Source organism: Phyllopteryx taeniolatus, chromosome 19 (genome assembly GCF_024500385.1).
Source record: "Phyllopteryx taeniolatus isolate TA_2022b chromosome 19, UOR_Ptae_1.2, whole genome shotgun sequence".
Classification (NCBI taxonomy): domain Eukaryota; kingdom Metazoa; phylum Chordata; class Actinopteri; order Syngnathiformes; family Syngnathidae; genus Phyllopteryx; species Phyllopteryx taeniolatus.
In genome coordinates, this window is record NC_084520.1 from 1,328,851 (window position 1) to 1,350,690 (window position 21,840).

A 21,840-nucleotide genomic window follows, 5' to 3' on the forward strand; every position below is an offset into this window, starting at 1 on the left:
GTAAAGAAAACATGTTATATATTAATTTATTTTTCACATTTTTTTTTTTTTAGAAAATGAGCTAAACAAGAATATTTGGGGGGGGGGGGGGGGGGCTGGAATCGGACAAAAGGACAACTATTTTATGCTTGTGGATTAGCTGACAATGGGAAAACTAGGTTGGCCTCAGCAATATAAATGGACTGAGCGATTAGTCAGCATATTTGTCCGTGACTACGGCAGATGAACCAGATGAGCAGTGTGTAATGTGTATATAAATTGCTGCATAGTCTCTTTGCCGAGAGTTGATCGTATGTCCATGACTTTGTGCTGTGGTAAGTTTCCGCCCCCATGTACGTATGCAAATTAGTAGAAAATATGATACGGTAACGTCAGTCTACAGAAGTGGCAACCTCGGGTGGCTCTCCCTCCACACACACAGGCATAATTTAATGAGATCCTAATTGACTCATCACTTAATGATTCAACGCTTGCCCTCAATTCATTTGTATTTGAGCGTAGTGTACCTGTGCATTAGCGAGGCGCGCCTTGCTGTGGGGGTCCAAGTAGAGGTGGTGAAGCTGTGCGTCTTTTCCAGCGATGGTCCTGTTACTATCTGTCGGCTCTTGTTTCAGCTGGGCCAACGTCAACGTTCTTATTGGATCCACAAGGCAAAGAAGTAATTTGTTATAAAAGCCTTTGATATGCTACTGTATAGCAAAAGATACACTAGTATGTTTTTCACAGGTTTAGTTTGATGGCACAGCTCTGACAAAAAACCGAAACGGAATAACTTGACTCACTCTTTATGAATGTCCAAACTGATCTTTGACAGTGGTGGGCTAGCATGTGGGTTGATTTTAACAGAGGGGCGGTGGGGATCAGCACTGGCTGGCCGTACGGGAACGTGACTCAGCAAACCCAAAGTGTCACTTGCACTGCCAACAGCTTGGTGCAACCATGGACTGGCTGTGTTCTGGACATGAAAAGCGCATTTTGAAATCGTGAGTCTGAATGTAAATTCACAAACACAAATAAATGACTTTTAACTGGATAAACAGGAGACTGCATCTTTATGGCAAACAAAAAAACTGTTTATTGAGAATACGCTCATTCTGGCGTCAAAGAACGGTTTTCGAACGGAAGTTGATTTTCTTTCAAGAGTGCCAGGTTTTGTTCGGGACGTCCGCGGCAAAACCCATCTGAACACACGATATACGAGCCTTCATATGCTGTATTTGGCAACCGCCAATCATGTTTACATTCGGCAGGCACGTCGCAGGAGCCTGTGTACGCGAGGTGCATTCAGGGACACTGCGTAAATGGGAGCAAATGTGTTCTTTAGTTGTTTTGTAATGGAGTAAATTATTGGAAACATTTGTATCAGAATGCTTCAGTTAAAATACTGTGCTAGCACACTGTCATAATATGGAATTGATTTTGTTTTGTAACATGAAGAATAGATTAGATAAAATATTTTGTCAATATTGTCAGCCAGAGCTGCAAGGAATGCATCGTTATCAATGACTTTTCACCATCGTTCAAAGTTACGTGTTTTTTGTTTGCATAGTAAGGACAAAAGTCCTGATTTTGTTTAAATTCCTCATTCAAAAAAGACTATTCAAGCAACAATCTTTTTCTCATGTTTTTAAAACTGTAGGGTGAAAACTGCAGCTGGCTACTAATGTGGACTGAATGGGGGGCAACAATGAGGAAATGAAATGCCAGTATTAATAGCCTGTCAACAAAATATTGAAAAAAAACAACCTATGAACTAGTTCATTTTTGGAATGGTGAACTGAACTTTGAACTAATTTGTGTAGAAGTGTCTGCCTGACTTCGCTTTTGTGAGATCACGTGTGATAACCTTGGAGGGAGTCCTTAGAGGGGGTGCTGGAGAGCGCTCCTGCTGGGGACTCCATCGTTCTCCCGGGGGACTTCAATGCTCACGTGGGCAATGACAGTGAGACCTGCAAGGGCGTGATTGGGAGGAACGCCCCCCCCCCCCCCCCCAATCAGAACCCGAGCAGTGTTCTGTTATTGGACTTCTGTGCTCATCACGGATTGTCCATAACGAACACCATGTTCAAGCCTAAGGCTGTCCACATGTGCACTTGGCACCAGGACACCCTAGGTCGCAGTTCGATGATCGACTTTGTGGTCGTGTCATCGGACTTGCGGCCTCATGTCTTGGACACTCGGGTGAAGAGAGGGGAGAATACTTCCAAGACCTCCTCAATTCCACCGACACGCATTCCCATGAGGAAGCAGAGTCTGGGGTCTCTGAGGCGGGCTCTCCTATCTCTCGGGTGGAGGTCACCAAGGTGGTTAAAAAGCTCCTCGGTGGCAAGGCCCTGGGGGTGGATGAGATTCGCCCGGAGTTCCTAAAGGCTCTGGATGTTGTGGGGCTGTCCTGGTTGACATGCCTCTGCAACATTGCGTGGACATCGGGGACAGTGCCTCTGGATTGGCAGACTGGGGTGGTAGTCCCCCTTTTTAAGAAGGGGGACCGGAGGGTGTGTTCCAACTACAGGGGGATCACACACCTCAGCCTCCCTGGTAAGGTCTATTCAGGGGCGCTGGAGAGGAAGGTCCGTCGGGATGTCGACTCTCAGATTCAGGAGGAGCAGTGTGGTTTTCGTCCTGGCCGTGGAACAGTGGACTAGCTCTACACCCTCGGCAGGGTCCTCGAATGTGCATGGGAGTTCGCCCAGCCAGTCTACATGTGTTTTGTGGACTTGGAGAAGGCGTTCGACCGTGTCCCTCGGGGAGTCCTGCGGGGGGTGCTTCGGGAGTATGGGGTACCGAACCCCCTGATACGGGCTGTTCGGTCCCTGTACGACCGGAGTCAGAGTTTGGTCCGCATATCCGGCAGTAAGTCGGACTCGTTCCCGGTGAGGGTTGGACTCCGCCAAGGCTGCCCTTTGTCACCGATTCTGTTCATTCTTTTATGGACAGAATTTCCAGGCACAGCCGAGGCGTTGATGGGGTCCGGTTTGGTGGCCTCAGTATTCCATCTCTGGTTTTTGCAGATGATGTGGTTCTGTTGGCTTCATCAAGCCATGATCTCCAACTCTCACTGGAGCGGTTCGCAGCCGAGTGTGAAGCGACTGGGATGATAATCGGCCCATGCCGAATCTGAGACCATGTTCCTAAGTCGGAAAAGGGTGGCGTGCCCTCTCCAGTTCGGGGAAGAGATCCTGCCCCAAGTGGAGGAGTTCAAGTATCTTGGGGTCTTGTTCACGAATGAGGGAAAAATCGAACGGGAGATCGACAGGCGGATCAGTGCAGCGTCTGCAGTGATGCGGACTTTGTATAGGTCTGTTGTGGTAAAGAAGGAGCTAAGCCGAAAGCTGAAGCTCTCAATTTACCGGTCAATCTATGTTCCTACCCTCACCTATGGTCACGAGCTGTGGGTCGTGACCGAAAGAACAAGATCCTGGGCCGAAAAGAGTTTCCTCCGCAGGGTGTCCGGGCTCTCCCTTAGGGATAGGGTGAGAATCTCGATCATCCGGGAGGATCTCAGAGTAGAGCCGCTGCTCCTCCACATTGAGAGGAGCCAGATGAGGTGGCTGGGGCATCTGATTTGGATGCCTCACGGACGCCTCCCTGGTGAGGTGTTCCGGGCACGTCCCACCGGGAGGGGACCCTGGGGACGGCCCAGGACACACTGGAGAGACTACATCCTTCGGCTGGCCTGGGAACGCCTCGGGATCCCCCCGGAAGAGCTGGAGGAAGTGGCTGGGGAGAGGAAAGTCTCAGCGTCCCTGCTAAAGCTATTGTCCCCGCGACCCGACCTCGGATAAGCGGTAGAAAATGGATGGATGGATGGATGGATGGTGTTCTGTATTGAGATTATCACAGCACACTATACATAATAGGACCAAAACTTTGGGGGTGTGATTTATACATGGGTGCGCATTATACACGAGAAATTACGGTATTCTTCAGTGATGACAAAGACCTCAAACCCAAGTGAGCATCCATGTCTCATACTGAAGACAAAACTCAAGGAATTAAGTCCTACAAATAAAAATAAAAACAGGAAAACGTAAAATAAAGAATTGTATTTCTTCAGATTGTTCTAGTTATTTATAATCCTCTAAAATGGCATTATAAATGTATGTAAGTAAAGGTGAAACAAACCCCTTCCTTTGATTAAACTGTCAATCATACAGACATGCGCCAAAAGTACACACACCTTTCGGAGAGATGCGTCAGAGTTAACAGCGACTGGATTTTCAGGGTGAACCCATTTAGCTGTGGGGGGTAGGTTAAGTCCTTGTTGGTACGAACTTGGTGTTCCATTGGGATACTGCCAAATGATGGGGTAGAGGCCCAAACCTGCTGCTCCAGTATGAGGCTGGGTAAGTAGAGGGGGATGAGGGACTCCCTGACCCTGAAAACAGTCAAATGCGTTTTAGTTGACCAATAAAAAGCAAAGGAAAGAACGTGCCCTTGAGGCAGACCTGTAGGAACTGTTGCTGGTGTGCAGTTCCTGGGTGAGGCAGGGCAAGGTGACCTAAACCTCCAGGGGAGTCCAGCTGTGGGTGGCCCCCCAGGAGAGATGCCGTGTGAGGAGGAGGCATGGCTGAGAGAACCCCAGGGGGTAGAAGGTGTGGGTGAGGTAAGGCAGAAGTGTGAGGAGAAGCTAGGAGGTGAGAGGCAGCATGAGGGTGAGACGAAGGGGTGAGGCAAGGTGAGTGGGGAGATGGCGAGTGGAGCCCGTGGAGGTGAGGGTGGAGATATGCCGCCACATGGTTAGAGGAGACGGCGGTGGAGGAAGCGTTTTCATTGTCAGAACAAATCAGAGCCGGGTCCCTGTAAACAGTGAATGTCTCATTCTTATCGATAATTAGAGGGCTCTTGGCGCTGCTGATAGTACTGCCCCCACCTGACTGTGAGTGAGCTGGCATTGGCCTAAAACCAGATTGAAGAGGCTCAGTTGTTTCTACTTTACTGGATATACGACCTGATGGAGGGGAAGCGCTATCAGAATATCTTGGGATTTTATGTTTCGAGACCTCTGGAGAGGTATTGGGTTTAGGTTTCGAGATATCCATAAGGCCGAGGTGGGACTTAGACTTGATATAATCTGCTGGACTACTGCTAGGGTACAGATGGCGCTGAGAGTTGTTGGGTTGCTGGGCTTTTTGTTTCATCGAGTCGAGGTGGGCTGGGTTAGGGTTCAATTTGGATTTCGCCAAGTCAGTAGAAAGGACTGTGTTCATCTGGTCAGCGTGTGGCTGCTGCTGTTTGCTTTGCTCCTCAGACAAACATGGACTCTTGATGCCAGATGGGATAGACGTGTAGTGTTGGTGCTGCTGCGTGTGCTGCTGTTGATGAAGGAAAGGATGAGGAATGACGGATTTGTCCTTGTCTACCGGCATCATATTATCAGCCATTGATGCGACAGGTCTGGAAAGACACAAGAAGAAATGAAAATGTGTATATATACAGTGTGCTTGTGTGCGTGTGTACACCATTACCATCAAAACATGAAGAAGAGCAAATGTTTCATCGAATCTGGAACACTACTTTAACTGCCTGCCAGAATTTTGTGCTTCTAAATACTGTAAATACAGTATGCACAGCAAAAACACACTTTAATGTATGCTTTATATATGTACACACAAATGGAGGGCACTTGTTTGAATGTTTCCTGGTCAAGACTCACTATTTGTCTATATATATATTCTGTTGTGGAACTTAATTAAATGGCCTAATATTTTTACCTTTCTCCTTTATGAATATGACAAAATACGGCCAACAGTATGGCTAAAAAAAACAACAACAACAACACTTCAAACGACAATAGTAAAGTTCCCTTGAAGTTATTTAATTTGAGAGAAGCGAAGGAAAACACACTGCATGTTACATAAAGTCAGCTGACTTGCGTTCATGATGGCGCCAGTTTGAGCTGCGCTCTATGAATTCATTCTATTTATTTGTATTGGAACAAATCAGAGGTGGACACGCGTAGCGCAAATGTATTTTACGTGGAACCTCAGGGGTTCCACTGTACTGCGATGTTTTCATACGCACAACTATCGAATACAAAATGGAAATGGAATCAAATCAGGAGCTTTTTGTCACCGTTCAGTCATGGCACCTCCAGTGATCTGTGGACATTAACAATATGAAAAGTGCAAGGAATGACCGCAACACATTCCATTCCGTTCTCACCTGATAACCTCAGTGGAAGTAAACTCCATTTTGTTATTTAAGCTCCTGCCTGCTGTCACGCCATCTCCTATGAGACCCTGCTGCACGGCAGGGTCGACATCCGTCCTCCGGCCGCCTTCTGATCGTGAAGGCGAAGGAGGGACGGGAGGCGAGGAGACGGGGGAGGGATGCAAGGTGAGGTAAGGCGAGAGGGCTGTGGACTCTGCCTTCTGGGAGGCGAGCAGAGCTGACACGGCCTCTGAACTCTCTTGATGCACGGTGGCTTGCGCATCATCTGTGATGTCAATCGCGCCACTGCCGTGGAGGTGGGACAAGGAAGGTGTCTGACATCGAGATGAAGCTAAACAAATTTGATACAACTGATCAATCGGTTATAATCATCATATGGTCGACAGCTGATATGAATGCGTGGTCTACCTTTCACAGTGTTCTTGCTACTCTCTATTATGGTAGCCTGGATAGTGTCAGACATAAGAGGCATCTGTTGCTGTGGCGATTGGGTGATCTGCGTCACTGCCACCAATTCCTCCTCCTCCTTTGTGATCATTTTGCTCGTTTCCCCAACAGCCTTCTTGCTCTCCTCCGTAGCTTGAAGCTCCGCCCATGGGGACAGGCAACCGACGTGGGATGAGGAATCGTTCGTTTTGCCGGCCTGCATTAGCGTCTTCTCCTCACCCTCCATTTTGGAAACATTGGATTTCACCTCACTGTTGCGAGTCTTTAATTCATTCTCAGAGTTTGGTTCTGATGAGGAGGAAGAAGAGGAGGAGGAAGAGGATGACGATGAGGACGAAGAAGAGGAGCATGACGAATGGGCCATCCTCTTGTGTGGGTTTTCAGAGTCACTGCTCTCTGAGAAGTCAGATGTCGTGTCTGTCTTCAGTCTCTTTAGACGTACCTTCTCATCATCGTCACCCTTCCTGCGCTTGTTTATTGCCTGTTTGGCCTTAGACTTGGAGTCTGAAAAAAGGAAAGAAAAAAAGAGTTTCAGTATTCATTTTTCAACCAAAAAAACTAAATAAATCACAACACCTTTCCTACTACGTATAGCACATATCACTGCTTGAAATGTACATTTCATCATTTTCCAGGGTTAGTCCTGCTTTGCGCATGCGTATAATAATCGCAGAGCCAAAGCAGCGTTGGAAGAGGAGAGCCTCGCCTTTGCCGACAGCTTCTTCTCTCCTGTCTCTGTCCTCCTCGGCGATGCTGCTATCTGATCCTTTCCTCCGCGATGAGCGGGAGGTGCGCTGTTCCCGTCCGCCGCCGCCGGGAGAATGGTGCGACTGGCCGGACGGTTGCTGGCTTTGCAGTGATTGACTCTGCGGTTGTGAGGCCAGTGTCCCCTGGGACCCCTTTGGGTTGGGGCCCGATGATGTCACCGTCGGACGGGGGCTGTTAGTTTGCGCTCGTGTGTAATGACTCTGTATAAACGAAAGCGTGAGAAACATCCTTCGTTAGCAAAGGCAGGGCCCAGATAGAACCGACATTAACGAACTAATGTACTGTACATTCAATCAATGTGGGGGGGGGGGGGGGGGGGTGCGTGGCGTACCTGAGTGTTGCCAGAGGTCCCGCTGGGTCTCCCTCCCGCCATCTTTCACACGTAAACAAAGTGGGAAAGAAAAACAGACAAACAAAATGAATCAAAAGAAAATGTGGGACACGCAGGCCGAGCTTTTAATGGCTCAAAAAAAAAAAAAAAAAGAAAAAAGCTCAACCAATGAATTTTTGGACTAAATAACAAGCCGTTTGTGATTGGAGCCTCATCAAATGTACTCTTGAGAGTGCTGTCGCATGAAAGGAGAACAACACTAACCATCGTGAAAGTGAGGGTGTTGAATTTAACAATTGAACAAAAATCCCGCTGGAAGCTTTCTTTTTTTTTTCCCCCTTTTAACTTCCTGGTGAGAATCTACAACATGAGACAGCAGACCGAATTCAAATTTCGTCGATAACTGTGTGATAATGGATTTGGAGGTCAACCAAATCCTCAAAGGGATGAACCTATTAACAAAACAAACCGCTGAAGTCCTATTAATTATGCCATTTTGCGGACAACAAAAAGACCAACCTAATGGCCAGATTTGTTGTTGTCTTATACATGATTAAGGTTTGTTTAAAAACATTTTTAGATACAGTTGCAATAAAAAAACATGTGAACCGATTGGAATTACAGTGGAATTTCATTTTGTGACTCCCGTTCGCAACCTAAAACCTTCGCAAATTGAGGTATGGTTTCCCTATTGAATTAAATGCAAACGCAATTGAACTGTTCCAGCCCCCAAAACAACGTCATATTTACCTAATATATGACCACGCATCCCACCATGCAATGCGGCTGTATACTATAATAAACAGTTGCGGCTGTCGATGAGTGTGCTCACATGGGCAGAATTGTTGTTCTGACTGGATCGTGACCTTCGTCTGGAGGTAATCCCGATATTTTCTCCTTTCAGTAGGGAGTGAACCACATCATCTAGAAAGGTCATCTGAATCATGGAGGGATCCACATTCTGAGGCTCAAGCACCTAAAAATAACATTGCAGACCCGCTTAAAGGTTTTCTGTTTCTTTGATGACGTGCTCATTTGTAACACGCTGCAATTAGAGGCGGGATGACAAGCGGTGTAGGAAACGGAGAGATGGATACGTGCGTGTACCTGGTCATTCATAACGACCATGTTTCGGCTAAAGAGGTCGTGATGTGTAATGATGCCTGTGAACCACTGGGTGGCCGAGTCTTGTCTGTACACACGCACACGGTAGCCATTCAACGAATAGGGACCTGAAAGGGTCAAGAATAGAAGTCTGTTAAATAGCATTTTAGCTAAAAATATGTATATAATCCTTCTTGTGTAAAAAAATAATAATAGTGTAAGGCACAAAGGTTTTATGAATACGGTGCATATTTTGCCAGCTTACCTTGCATAAAAATTTCCTGCACTTTCTGGTCTTTGAGCCAACCCTTCAATTCCTCATGGAGCTGAGGATTGTCTCTTAACACTGGATTCTGATTGTCCACCTCATCCTGCGAGATGAACAAAACATACAGCATGTCAGTATGCCAAACGCATACAAGCAACAAAGCCCACAACTCAAATGTCTATGTAACGGCTGTCGTTGTTTCATTGTAACTTGGACTACGGAAGACAACACAGTCGCCATAGTGACTAACAATCGCCATAATATCAGACAAAAAGACAATGAAAAATCGATTTAAATATAAAGGCGGAATCTGGTTAAACAGCAAAGAACCAAAATCAAGTGAGAGAATACAACATACAATATACAGTAAATTACTCGCCATGCTCTTATTTATTGCGACTCATTTCATAAAGTTTTATTCAGGAATATTTTTTCATTACCTGTGTCAAGAACAATGTGTACGTTACATTCGTCATGAAATGCTAAAAATGTTCATTTCCACGTAAAGTCAATTCCAAAAGCACTCAAGTGCAACCCAATAGCATCAGTCGTGGATAGTCCCAAGAAAAATAAGGACACTTCAAGAAGAGTAAAGTAAAACAGAGACACAGAATCCCCCCCCCCCCACCCCCCCAAAAAAAAAAACTCCTGTTATTCATGTGCAATAATATACACAGCATGAATCAACCATGATGTTGCGATCTAAGATTATTTATGATGTCATTTGGAAAAAGGTAGCGTGTGTGCCGCAAGGCTGAGCTTCTGGGCACAGACAATTCTTGGCTTGTTTCCCTTCTGGATGTGACCTTACAAAAATATAGCGGGTACTGTCATGAGCTGTGCCCCGCAGTTCTTTTGTTGGAGCGTGGGTGGTGCTTTGCGCCTCTCTCTCTCTCTCTCTCTCTCTACCTCCATCCCTCCCTCTCTTCCCAGTCATCAGCACCACCTCGGCCGCGCACCTGTCCTCAATCAGCCTTCATCATCACCTGCAGAAAAGCGTGCCAGATCCCAGAAACTCTCGCCAGAGTATTAACGTTCTCCTGTGGTACTCCTGTGGCTCTCTAACCAACACGTAAGCTACGCCAGTCCTCGCTATCCTTCTGATATGTTTTTCCCTTGTTCTCAGTGCTCCTTCCATGTTCCCCACCGTGTTGACCTCTTCCACCATGCCGCCAAGCCATCCGCCCGCTCACATTCCCTGTCTCGACAACCCGCCAGTACGCCTCAAGGATCCATCTCCATGTCCTCTTCCATAAACCTTTCACCACAAACCTCTCAGCCGCCGATTGCTTCTGGATCCAGTTCAAATTACCCAAACCGTTACCTCAGCTTACAACTCCGTACCACCATGAAACAACAAACCCATCCTCAAGAAATTGTGCGCTTGCATGATCAGTAAAATAGCTTGCAGCATTAGCAATGTTTCTTATGTTTCGAATGTACTGTAGTCAATAGTAGGGTTGGTCGTACGAATGTAGTCACAAACAACTCGAGCTGACAAACAGAAATGCAATAGTTTATTAACACTAACAATTCAGATCTTAAATACATGCGTCGGTTCCACTGAGTGTAATGAAGACACTGACACCGTTACACAGGCTTAAAAGAACCCAGTGCCACAAAGAAAACCAAACCACATTTTCCACATTGAGAGTGCTCTCATTTGTTGTGCTTTGTTTGTGTACATAGTTCAATTGGGGTTACTCTGGCAAAGCAATAAGGAAGACGAATGACTGGTGAATCTTAGGGGGGGATGGAAAAAAATATTGATTTGAGATCAAAGTTGGTTGATATCCCAGTTATCTGGAGCTATCTACACGTGGTCACAATTGGGAAAATTCACATATACGACAGACAAAATTCATTTTGGTGAACTAGTTTTTCAGTTTTACGACATTTCATATGACACCGTCAAGCTAGAGGACTCACGTAGAGGCGGGGAAGAGCGGTTAAAAAACGGAACAGAAAAAAAATGAACTAAAATGGAGGCCATAATAAATGCCGAAAAGCGGTATATATTTAAAAGGTGAAAACAGAAGGCACTGGGTGAAGGGGAATTACACTCCCCTCCAAACGTATCGGAACAGTGAGATCTTGGCTTTCACCACTCAGCACCGTTCATTGTTTGAAAAATATATTTGTCTGTCAGTTACACGCTCCAATAGTATGAAATGAATATGAAAAATGGATGGATTCAAACAAAAGGCGTGATCGTGGATGTTTCTTGATGGGCGACGGGGCTGGGGGATGGTTAGGTAACATCGTTAGAAAATTCAGAGGGAAAAGTGTGAAAATTGCCCTATATGCCAAGTCGCATTTGTAAAACAATGTTTCAGTTTTGTGGCAAGTCATATGACAACGCAAAGCTGTAGAGCTCGAGAAAACGCCGGGAGGATGCAACCGGCAGGAAGAAGAGATTAGACGAAGTCTGGTTTTCATTTCACCCTGCAGTGTTCTACTTTCTCATCTTTGTTCAGCTCTAAATTCAAACCATCATACTGGAATGTAGCCTTGCGGAGGTCACTATCCTATAACATACAGTAGATTTTGTGCACTTGAAAGCCAGTCTGAGCCGGTTATAATTCTCAGCTATAACACTACACGTTACGTACACAAGATATACCTTTCCAGTTAGAAGAGAATCCCCTCTGTCCACCAAAATTACAACAGTAAAGGTGTGGGAGGGGGTGGGGACTAGCTAGCAAAACTGAGTAAAAAAACTCAATTCTTTGCAGAGCTTCTTTAGAGAGCGGGAAAGGCCAAATCATGAGACAGAAGAAGAGCCTGCAACTTCCAAGAAAAAGAAAGCTGCAATTGAACCAGATGCAAAATGATTTATTTCACATGCGCAATGTGATTTATCAAACCTGAAACGAACCGCGCTCGCTGATTTTGAGCATTGAACATTGAGAAAGATCAAGTGGGTGATTTTCTGCAGGACAATTCTCTTCGATGACTAGGAGTCTGGTTTTCAACCACACCGCACTTGTTAAAGTGACGTATGGCATGCATCTGAACAATGATGTCTCCAAAACTACTCTGAACCCAACGGTTCCCAGACTTCAAGACCCCTCAGGCTTATTGAGTGTTTCAAGAACTAGGGCTGTCAAGATCGAATTTTTTTTTTTTTTTTAAGAATCGATTATTCCATAGATATTTAGTATCTAATAATCGGTTAATGGGATGTATACACCCGCGCCGCCCTCCATACGCAATGAACAACAGCCACAGAGGCGTTATTAGGATTCCCACATAGTTTCCAGGCAGGACACGCCCTGCTCCAATATTAGTGCCGGTGCAGTATGAATGAATGGCTGCTGCGTCCCGGCAGAACATCCGTGTGAATACATTTTGACGGCGACGCCCAAGTATGTTGACAACGGCGAGCAAGGGAGGCCAAGCACCGGTCGCAATCGCGATCCTATTCGTCGATGTTAAGTTGCGCTGCCGGAGTAGTGGTTGTTGATATGTATCACTACACGGAAGATATCCATCCGTCCATCCATTTTCAACACCGCTTAGGGTCGCGGGGGCGCTGGAGCCTAGACCAGCTGACTTCAGGCGAAAGGAGGACCACACCCTGAACTGGTCGCCAGTCAGTCGCAGGGCAACCATCCGCACTCACATTCACACCGTCACTGAGTGGGCACGCCATCAGTGACTCCGGAAGATATATATTCAAACAAAATAATAATGATAATTACAAAATAAAGAAATAAATCAAAATAAAAATGCTAGACTTTTCATTTTGGTGTCGTAGGGCTATCGTAGGGCCAAATCATTGGTCTTGGATTATGTCACACGACAAGACATTTTGTTGTTGCTGACAAAATATGTCAGGCCTGATCCAGGAAATCAAGCGCAATAGTTAATCGGACCAATATTGGGGCTAAAATCCTGTAGTCTCATCTTGGCATTACTGAGTTACTGTTCGTGCCTGCAGTACCAACTTTCTGCCAATAGAGGCTAATACACCGCGACGACACTGTGAAGCGAGTTTGAATACAGTAGAATAGCGGTTACATGTGGATGTCTGTATGGAAGGTGGCTTGTATATGGGTCATTCCACGGATGTGGTGAAATGTGACGAGCAATTATTAACGGCAAAATACATTAAGAGGCATCAAACATTAACACACAACAGTATCGTCAGTAATCAGGTATCAACATGTAGATATCAAATAATATTGTCCCACCTCCAATTATTTTGCAATAAACCAGGTCAAACGCATTTGCGTGGTTTTTGACCAGCGCCGAAGTGTGACATTTTAGCAGTCGTCAACGGAAATAGGCACAGTGTGAAAAATATCGGCAAAATCATCCAACCACTAGTCAATGTTACCCCCATCTATATTTGCCCTAAGTCAATTTTTTCCTCAATACTTTGCGGTTGGACATAAATTGGTTTGTGAACCGACTCTAACCCTAGTATTTGTGTGAAAAGGGTTAACATTTATTTACAATGACTTTGTAATGTACTGGGTGGACAATAAACAATAAACAATAAACGTACAAACCAATCATTTTGTATGATGGCCATAAAAAACACACACATTAGTCTGTTAAATCTGGGTTCCACTGTACTTGGTAATGCCATTCGGTCTTACAAACACACTGGGCGTGTTCCAGAATTTCATCAACGACATTTTGCATGATATGATCAACTGGCTTTTTTTCGTGTCATTTTTTTTTGCCAGAAATGTCCAGGAACTTCGCCAGCACATCCATCTCGTTTTACAGCACCTTCTGGAAAACAGTTTGTGTGTGAAGGCAGAGAAATGTGAATTCCACTCCTCATCAGTTCTAGTTTTTGGGCTCTATTGTGGAGAGGGGCCAATTGAGAGCTGACCGTACCAAGATCCAGGGTGTGGTCAATTGGCCCGTTCCAACATCAAGAAAGCTTTTTGCAGAGGTTTCTGGAACGTTTACAGGTGGTTCATCCGCAACTACAGTAGTAAAGTGGACCCTCCGACAAGGCTGACAAAAAACGTTTGTTTGGACTCCGGAGGCTGAGAAAGCATTTGTAAGCCTTCAGCAAATGTTCACTAGCTCGCCTGTACTTGCGCATCCTAATCCCAATCTTCCTTTTGTTGTCGAAGTGGATGCCTCGGATACAAGGGGGGGGGGGTCCTGTTCCAGTGTTCCCCAGTCGACCAGAGGCTCCACCCCTGCGCCTTCTTCTCACGTTGCCTCAGGCCCGCAGATAGACATTACGTCATTGGTAACAGGGAACCGCTTGCCATCATTCTTGCGCTGCAGGAATGGAGGCACTGGCTGGAGGGCGTTGCGGATCCTTTCCATGTGTTCCAGGGACCATAAGAACCTCTCCTGCATCCGGTCTGCCCGAAGGCTAAACTCCCTCCCGCCAGGCTTGTTGGGCTCTGTTTTTGACTAGATTCCAGTGGGACGAGCAGAGGAGGGTGGCTGAAAAATGTGGACATTCCTTTGGAGAGCCCCTAGAACAGGCTATTTGTTCTGAAGTAATTGAGGACACAGGTCTGACAGTGGGGACATGAATCCAAGGTGGCATGTCATCTAGCGATAACCCAAACTCAATTTCTTATTGCACAGAGGTTTTAGTGGCCGGGGCTTAATAAGAACGTTCGTGAATTCATTTCCACCTGTTCAGTATGTGTTTGCAACAAGTCCTCTTACTGGCTCTCTGCCAGTGTGCTGCATCCTTTGCCCATCCCTTCCCGCCCATGGTCCCACATGGCCCTGGTCTACTGTCATCTCGTGGCAACACAACCATTCTTAATGTGGTTGACAGGCTCTCTAAAATGGTTCATTTCCTCACCCTTCACAAGTTGCCCTTGTTGTTGGAAACAGCCCAGTTGTTAATTTATCACATGTTCTATGTCCATAGTATCCCCTCCAACCTGGTATTTGACAGCGGTCCCTAGTTCATCTCCCAGGTATGTAGGGCATTTTGAGCTACGGGGGTGTCTGCTAGCTTGTCATCAAGCTATCAATCTTCAATCCAACGGCTAGACTGAGCAGGCCAACCAGGACCTGGAAGCCATCTCCATTGTGTCTGCCCCCTACATCCTTTGTCATGGTGCCTCCACCTTCCCTTGCTAAAATATGCCCATTACACACTCATCTCGTCGACCACGGTCATGTCTCCCATCAAGACCACATATGGCTATCAGCCGCCTGTCTTTCCCTTGCAAGAGACTAACGTGACCATCCCATCAGTCCACATTCATCTCCGTCAAGCCCACCGGGTCTGGGAGGAGACCCGTGCTGCTCTGTCTCGTACGGCGGATCGCAACCAGCAACTGGCAAACCTCCACAGAGTCTCGGCTCTTCCTTACCGTCTTGGTCAGGAGGTGTGGCTCTTCACTAGAGACAAATGGCTGGAGTAACTAAAAAAATGGGTCAATGTTTCATTGGTCCATTCAAAATAGACTGTCATTAACCCTTCAGTTGTCAAGCTTAAGTTCCCTCAGTCACTCAACATTCACCCTGTGTTCCTCTAGTCTCTGCTGATGCATGTCCTACCAACTGCGTCAGTCCTCCAGTGGTTCCTCCTCCTCCTATGCGCTTGATCGATGGTGAGCAAGTTTTTACAGTGAGGTCTATTTTAGACACCACAAGGAGCGGCAGGGGGGGGGGGTGCAGTATCTGGTCGACTGGGATAGATATGGGCCAGAGGAACATCAATTGGCCCCTCGCTCCTGGATCCTTGATCTGGCCATTATTCGCAACTCTTATAGTGATAAAGGGTGGATCAACGTCATAGTAAACCCTATTGATTAAGAAGTGGATGTCACATCAGATCATTCGTGAGTCAAGGCGAATACTTTTGGCAATATACTGTAGTGTACATTGGTTCTTTTTCCACGATGATGTTTTGTCCTCATTGTTCATTGTTGTTGTTGTTTTCTTTGTATTTGTTGTTTAGTATTTCAGACTTGCTGCACCCTTGGTTGTGAATAAAGTCCACCTAATTGTTCAAGAGTTGTCTGCATTGCATTATTTCATTTATCCTACTTTTATTTTGGTATATGTTCTCGAATTTGATCAGTTAATCTTGTTAATCATTGTTTCTTTGCCTCTGTACATCGCTATGGATTTGCATTGTGTGTAAATGGCGTTATACAAATTAAGTCTCGTCTCACCTTCACAAGAATAAACTAGGCCTGATTTCATTTCTCACATTTGTAGTCGTTGATGAAAGTTACATTTGCTTTGTTTTTTGTTTGTTTGTTTTTTACAACGTACGTTTATTTTTATTCGTTACCCTCTCATTTTTGTCTGGGTAGGTTTGTCGATGAAGACGATGATGTAAATTGATGATGTAAAAATGAGCCCAAAAAAATTGCACATGATTTTCTGGCTTATAGTGTACTATGTTGAGACTCCAAGGCAATGCACTAACCACAGCAAAGCCAGGTATAGTTGACAGAGTCAAAACATGTTCAGAAGTAGTTTCGTTGGACTATGTTAAAAAGCAAGTGGCAATGTAGCAAAGGTGTTTGGCTGGCCTGAAGACCCTAAGAACCATTCTAGTCAATGAATGAGCTGCATTCATGCATTAACGGCTGACTGCTCAGCTTGTAGCTTCAGCAGTTCATCCACGAGCCAAAAGCCACACCACAAAAACAAATCCTCTGGACTCTCAAGGTTTACTGATTAGAAGAACTGATGCGGTATCAGATTGAAATGTGTTCAGATGTAAGACACTGACTTTATTGCTAACATTGTTGCTCTCAGTGGACTGACAAATTCAAAACAGCTGCTAGAAACAGTGAAAAAATATAAATCTTTGGGATCTGTTTTCTCCACTCTACGAGTGTGTGTGCGTGCATGTGTGTGTGTATGTGTGTAGTTGGTTAAATTATTGAGTCAGCAGTAAGAGTTTGTGTTCTCTACCCCCTGTCCTTTTGCTCACTCTCACATCACACGCACGCACGCACGCACGCGCACGCACACACACAATGTCCTCTATTGCTAAATCACCCATGCCCACAACACAGAGATACCTATTCCGGAGACCTTTGAACCCCTCAGAGCTGTAAAAACAGACCTTCTCGCACTCACTCTCCCGGTCGCACACACAAACACGCACAGCAATGAAACTGTGGCCACTCCCCTCTCTGTTTTTCCAGTTGGTCAGGAAGATTGGAGTGAGGAATTACGAGGGAGGGGGCCAAAATCTGTTTGGCATAAACTGTACAATGAAGTCACTGTTGAAGGGGTCAGCCGAGCCTGTTGCTTAAGTTTGTGTGTAAAGGCCTCTTTATATTCCCGCACAGCACCCGCATTGCATCACGTGACCGACACATAGGGCCCCCGAGCGTCACTTGACGCGCACACGGCACAAATTGTCGCCGCGCGCAGAACGCCGCGGAGATCATCTCTCGTGATTGGTCCGTTTTAGTCACATGCTGTAATGACGAAGGATTATGTATTTTGCTGGCTATCATTATTAACTGCTGGAAGCAAGAGTGGTGCTAGACATTGCTTTGCTGGTGCTACAGAGGTGCTGGATAGTTCTACTTGCTGATCGCTTTACGTTAAGTCTTCGTTGAGGGTGGGCGTGTCAGTTGCCCGGTGGGTTAGGGACATTTCTTGGTGGTGCTATTGGCCCCCAGGCATTGCCCCTGCCTGGGAGGAACATACAGTATAAGAACACGTCCAGGTTTCACATCAGTGCGCGTGACCGTCTGCAACTAATGAAATCTGGTTGCAAAACCCCACATACTGCACGACGTAACTGACAGCCGTATAGTTATGGCGGTATTGTAAATGTGACTTCAGCTTCCTTCGGGCTACGCTTTTTATTTGTTTGTTTTTTTATTAATATTGAGTGTAGGTCAGACATCGTCTGTGGCCGTAATTCCCAAAGATTGATGGTACAATTGACAATCAACCCTTATCCTATGGTGCATGCATATTGATGAGTTTGTCAATTAGTAATGAATTGTTTAGTCATTATTAATTACCTGGTATGGTTGGTAGGCTGAATGGTCAGACAGGAAGTCCAGATGTCGGTCTAGCAAGAATTCCACCGCTGTTACTGATGACAACAGGCTCTTCCCTACCACTGGCTTAAATGCCTGCACAGGGGGAAAAATACAGACAAAAACAATTTGGTCAACAATGAAACAACAACAACAAATTATTCCTATGAGAATGACGACATGGGAAGGCGTCAGTGACAAAACGATTGTAGACCAAATGTCAGTTTTAAATCATGGGAAATAGACAGCAGAGCCATTATAAAAATCACAAGACGAAAAACACGAGAGAATCACAAATGGAGACGCTAGCAAGAAGGAGGCCGGATGGGAAGGGAGAGAAAAGGATCTCCAGAGTAATGAATAAGAGGACGTCTGACAGTTCAAAGGCAATCGTGTATGACTGCGAAAGGCAGTGTCATATTAACGAGCAATCATGTTACAGTATGTGAGTGTGACAATAAACTTAAGATCGTTCGAGATAAATGTAGACTACAGTTTATGGTGGACTTCTCTATTTTTAAAATTCCACGTTTTGAATTCTCAGTCAAAATGATGGGTCTCTGTCTATAAACAATTTCGAGCTGACATCACAAGTCACGCTATCGCTATATTCACGTTTCACGATCGCTAAATTTCCCTTTAAAACGATTGTCTGCTGATCAGTACTATATAACTACAAGCTAAAGTTGCTAACGCTAACTAGCTAGCAGCTTTGTTTCCCGTAGCTTGTTCATGTGCCGCTCATTCGCTATGAGAGTGGATAGAGTACACATTAGTACAGCACTCAGTTTACTGCACACATTTATTGACCAAGTTCGACTCCCTCTTCATTCACAACATAGGAATATAAAGACGGGTAACATACCGTAATTGCTCGTGTATAATGTGCACCCATGTATAATACGCACCCCCAAAGTTGACCTCAAAATTCTGGAAAAGCCTTCTACCTGCAGTGTATGTATAATGCATTTTTACTATGCATGATTTTGCTTCTACCCATATGATCAAAACATGAAGTGTTATCTGTATTTTATCAAAGAATTATTCTGAAGATAAGCACTTTATTTGAACACGTAATACTTTGTTTTTATTTACACTTATTTTCAAATTCACAGCCTACTTTTATTTAATAAATGGGAAAACGTGTTCCTATGTCTGATTACCCAGGCATAATTTGTAAGATGGGTACAGTTCTTGAAGAAAATATGAAGGGCCAGGCCAAACCCATTTAATTTTATTTTAATGGGATTCAAATTAGACTGTCAAGCATTTCAGAAAAGCATTATCATTAAACAAAACATAACCATAAAGAAATTAATGATGGTTGTTGTTCAGTCATCAGTCATATTATTTTTTTTTTTTTTAATATTTCACAAATTCTGCCAGGGTATGTAAACTTATGAGCACAACTGTACATATATGCAGTCATACGTACCCCTGTCATATTGGAATAAAAGTGTAGGCTACACCTTTTTTATAACCACTAGGTGGCGGTGGCATATGAGAATTAAAGTGTACACCTTTCTTATAACCTTTAGGTGGGGGTGGCATATAGAAATGAATGTGTACACCTTTCTCATAACCTCTAGGGGGCGGTGGCATTTTGAAAGGAAAGTGTACAGCTTTTTCATAACCTCTTGATGGCGGCATACATTTACAAAAGTTCCCCCCCCCCCCCCCCCCCCATTTTCCCCTACACCTATGTATAATGCGCACCACTGCCCTTTGACAATTTTGGGGTGGGGAAATGCGCATTGTACATGAGATATTACGGTACACCTTATTGGACACCCAAGATAAACAGGTTATTCTAATAAAATGTATTTAAGCGAATTTGAGCACTGCACACTAATAATGAGTAAGTTACTCACATCAAAATTTTCAAAGACATTGAGCATATATTTTTAAAGTCACCTTATTATTTCACAGTGTATGCATATTGTTGGGAATGGGCCGGTCACACTTCAGATGTTTCATATTTGCAGCTATATATTCAGTATAGTGCCTTTTGAATACTTCCTTCCCACAACATCACAAAGGAGAACTATTGTGTGAGTGCTGGGAATTGTCAATTTCTGAGCATGTGTAGCGTGGGGCGCTGTTGCTATGATTCTACGGTTACATAAGGTCAGTCAGTGATGGAGTGATGAGAGGACAAGAGGTGGGGAAATGACCGCCGTGAACCCGCCTTCATACACCCACGGGAGGCAATATCATGTTGTGCGTTCAACAAAAACATGGTGATTGTATGTGTGTGTGATTGTGTGTGTGTGTGCGTGCATTTCTGCTACTCTATTTCTGTCAACAGATCTTTCCAGTCTACAGTGGCAGCAGTTTAGTAGCCCAGGGAGTCCATATGTTAGAGCATTTTGTCTCGCAGTAGTGTGCAGTCTTGTTTTCTTGATAACATCTACAATGCTCATTACCAGAACATCAATAGTATTTGGGGTCTTGACAGGCACGTCTGTCTGCACGAACCAAAGTTTCAATAACAAATCCTCGAATGAATTCATGAGTCATAAATCCTACGAGTCATAAATGAATAAAATGAATCCTACGCAGCCCACTTGATGATCCTTAGTTTCATATAAACTTTTAAGACCTCCATCCCTTCCTTCTAGTATTTTATGAATGAAACCTGGATTTAAGGAGATAATCTGATGTTTTTGGCTGAAGAGTCCCCCAAAAATGTGTTTTCAGTCTTTACATGTTGACGAGAAAACCAGCTTTGAGTGCGCATCAGCGATAAGTCCACCGCGCTCAACAACCCACACATCTGTGTCATCATTTGATCAGTTCTTCATTATTGTAATTATTGTGCATTTTTGACAGGGGATGTGGTTAATGTAACTGGTGTGGATAGAGATTTTATTTATTTTTTTTCTCAAATCCAAAACTTCCAAATACACTTTGGTTTTTGGAGGCAGTCTCATGTCAATGGCCATTCACTATTTGGGTCACAGTAAAACACCTGCTTTCCATGACACACACATGCACACGTTGCCCTGTAATCTGCTTATTGCTCTTACACTCAATGGCCAGAGTGGTCAAAACACAGCTGCTTTGTCTCTCGCAGACACACATGAGGAAATCAATGCACACATTACATGACATAGTAACTGTAACTGCGTGGTTTACACTATGTGGACAGAGAGGAGTGGAATTTAAAGGGGCCAAAACCGTGTCTATTTGCCTCGACACAATACTTACAACAAGCAAACACTCCATGTGATGTAATCTGATCTAATTTCACAACTATTACACTTCACATGCTTTCTTCATAACCATTGTTACACAAACATAAACTATGACCCTCTAACACCAGGACAGTCAAGAACTCGGCAATGATAATGTGCAAGGTATAAATATATTTTTGAGCGGGCCAATCCAGTACCGGGGTGGTCATATTTACTTTAGAATTGTAACATGCAGATACATATTCAGACATTAGCACTCAATTCCCCATTATTATTCTAACTATAGTTCAACAAGAGGAGAATCCAGTCCCAGAAGCAGCACCAACAAATTATTCACAAATGAATTGATACATAAATGACGATATCAGCAACACATTCTGTAAAGAACAATGCTAGCAAGTACTGGATCTGGCTCGCATAGCTATGATCCATACATCATGCACATGGGATCACGAGGCTTCTAACCACGGCGACTCAATGTAGGATGTGTTGCCGTATGACAATCGAATACACCACAAACCATGTATGATATGAATTTACTTCCGTCATACATTTCCCAATGTCGTGCATATTATTTGTACA

At 44.7% G+C, this 21,840-nt stretch overlaps 1 protein-coding gene across 2 annotated transcripts in view; it reads right to left on the minus strand.

Annotated features, from left to right (window-relative positions):
• The window catches only part of jmjd1cb (jumonji domain containing 1Cb), a 100,817-nt gene that overhangs the window by 23,229 nt on the left and 55,748 nt on the right, over positions 1 to 21,840 (minus strand). For both annotated transcript variants that reach the window (XM_061756678.1, XM_061756679.1), the window contains 12 exons: positions 18,044 to 18,157; positions 9,090 to 9,195; positions 8,828 to 8,952; positions 8,553 to 8,696; positions 7,721 to 7,762; positions 7,328 to 7,589; positions 6,583 to 7,125; positions 6,166 to 6,505; positions 4,449 to 5,397; positions 4,181 to 4,378; positions 783 to 955; positions 507 to 633 (listed from right to left, as the gene is read on the minus strand). In XM_061756678.1, coding sequence (XP_061612662.1) covers positions 507 to 633; positions 783 to 955; positions 4,181 to 4,378; positions 4,449 to 5,397; positions 6,166 to 6,505; positions 6,583 to 7,125; positions 7,328 to 7,589; positions 7,721 to 7,762; positions 8,553 to 8,696; positions 8,828 to 8,952; positions 9,090 to 9,195; positions 18,044 to 18,157 — 3,123 coding nt within the window. The remainder of the gene's footprint in view (positions 1 to 506; positions 634 to 782; positions 956 to 4,180; positions 4,379 to 4,448; positions 5,398 to 6,165; positions 6,506 to 6,582; positions 7,126 to 7,327; positions 7,590 to 7,720; positions 7,763 to 8,552; positions 8,697 to 8,827; positions 8,953 to 9,089; positions 9,196 to 18,043; positions 18,158 to 21,840) is intronic.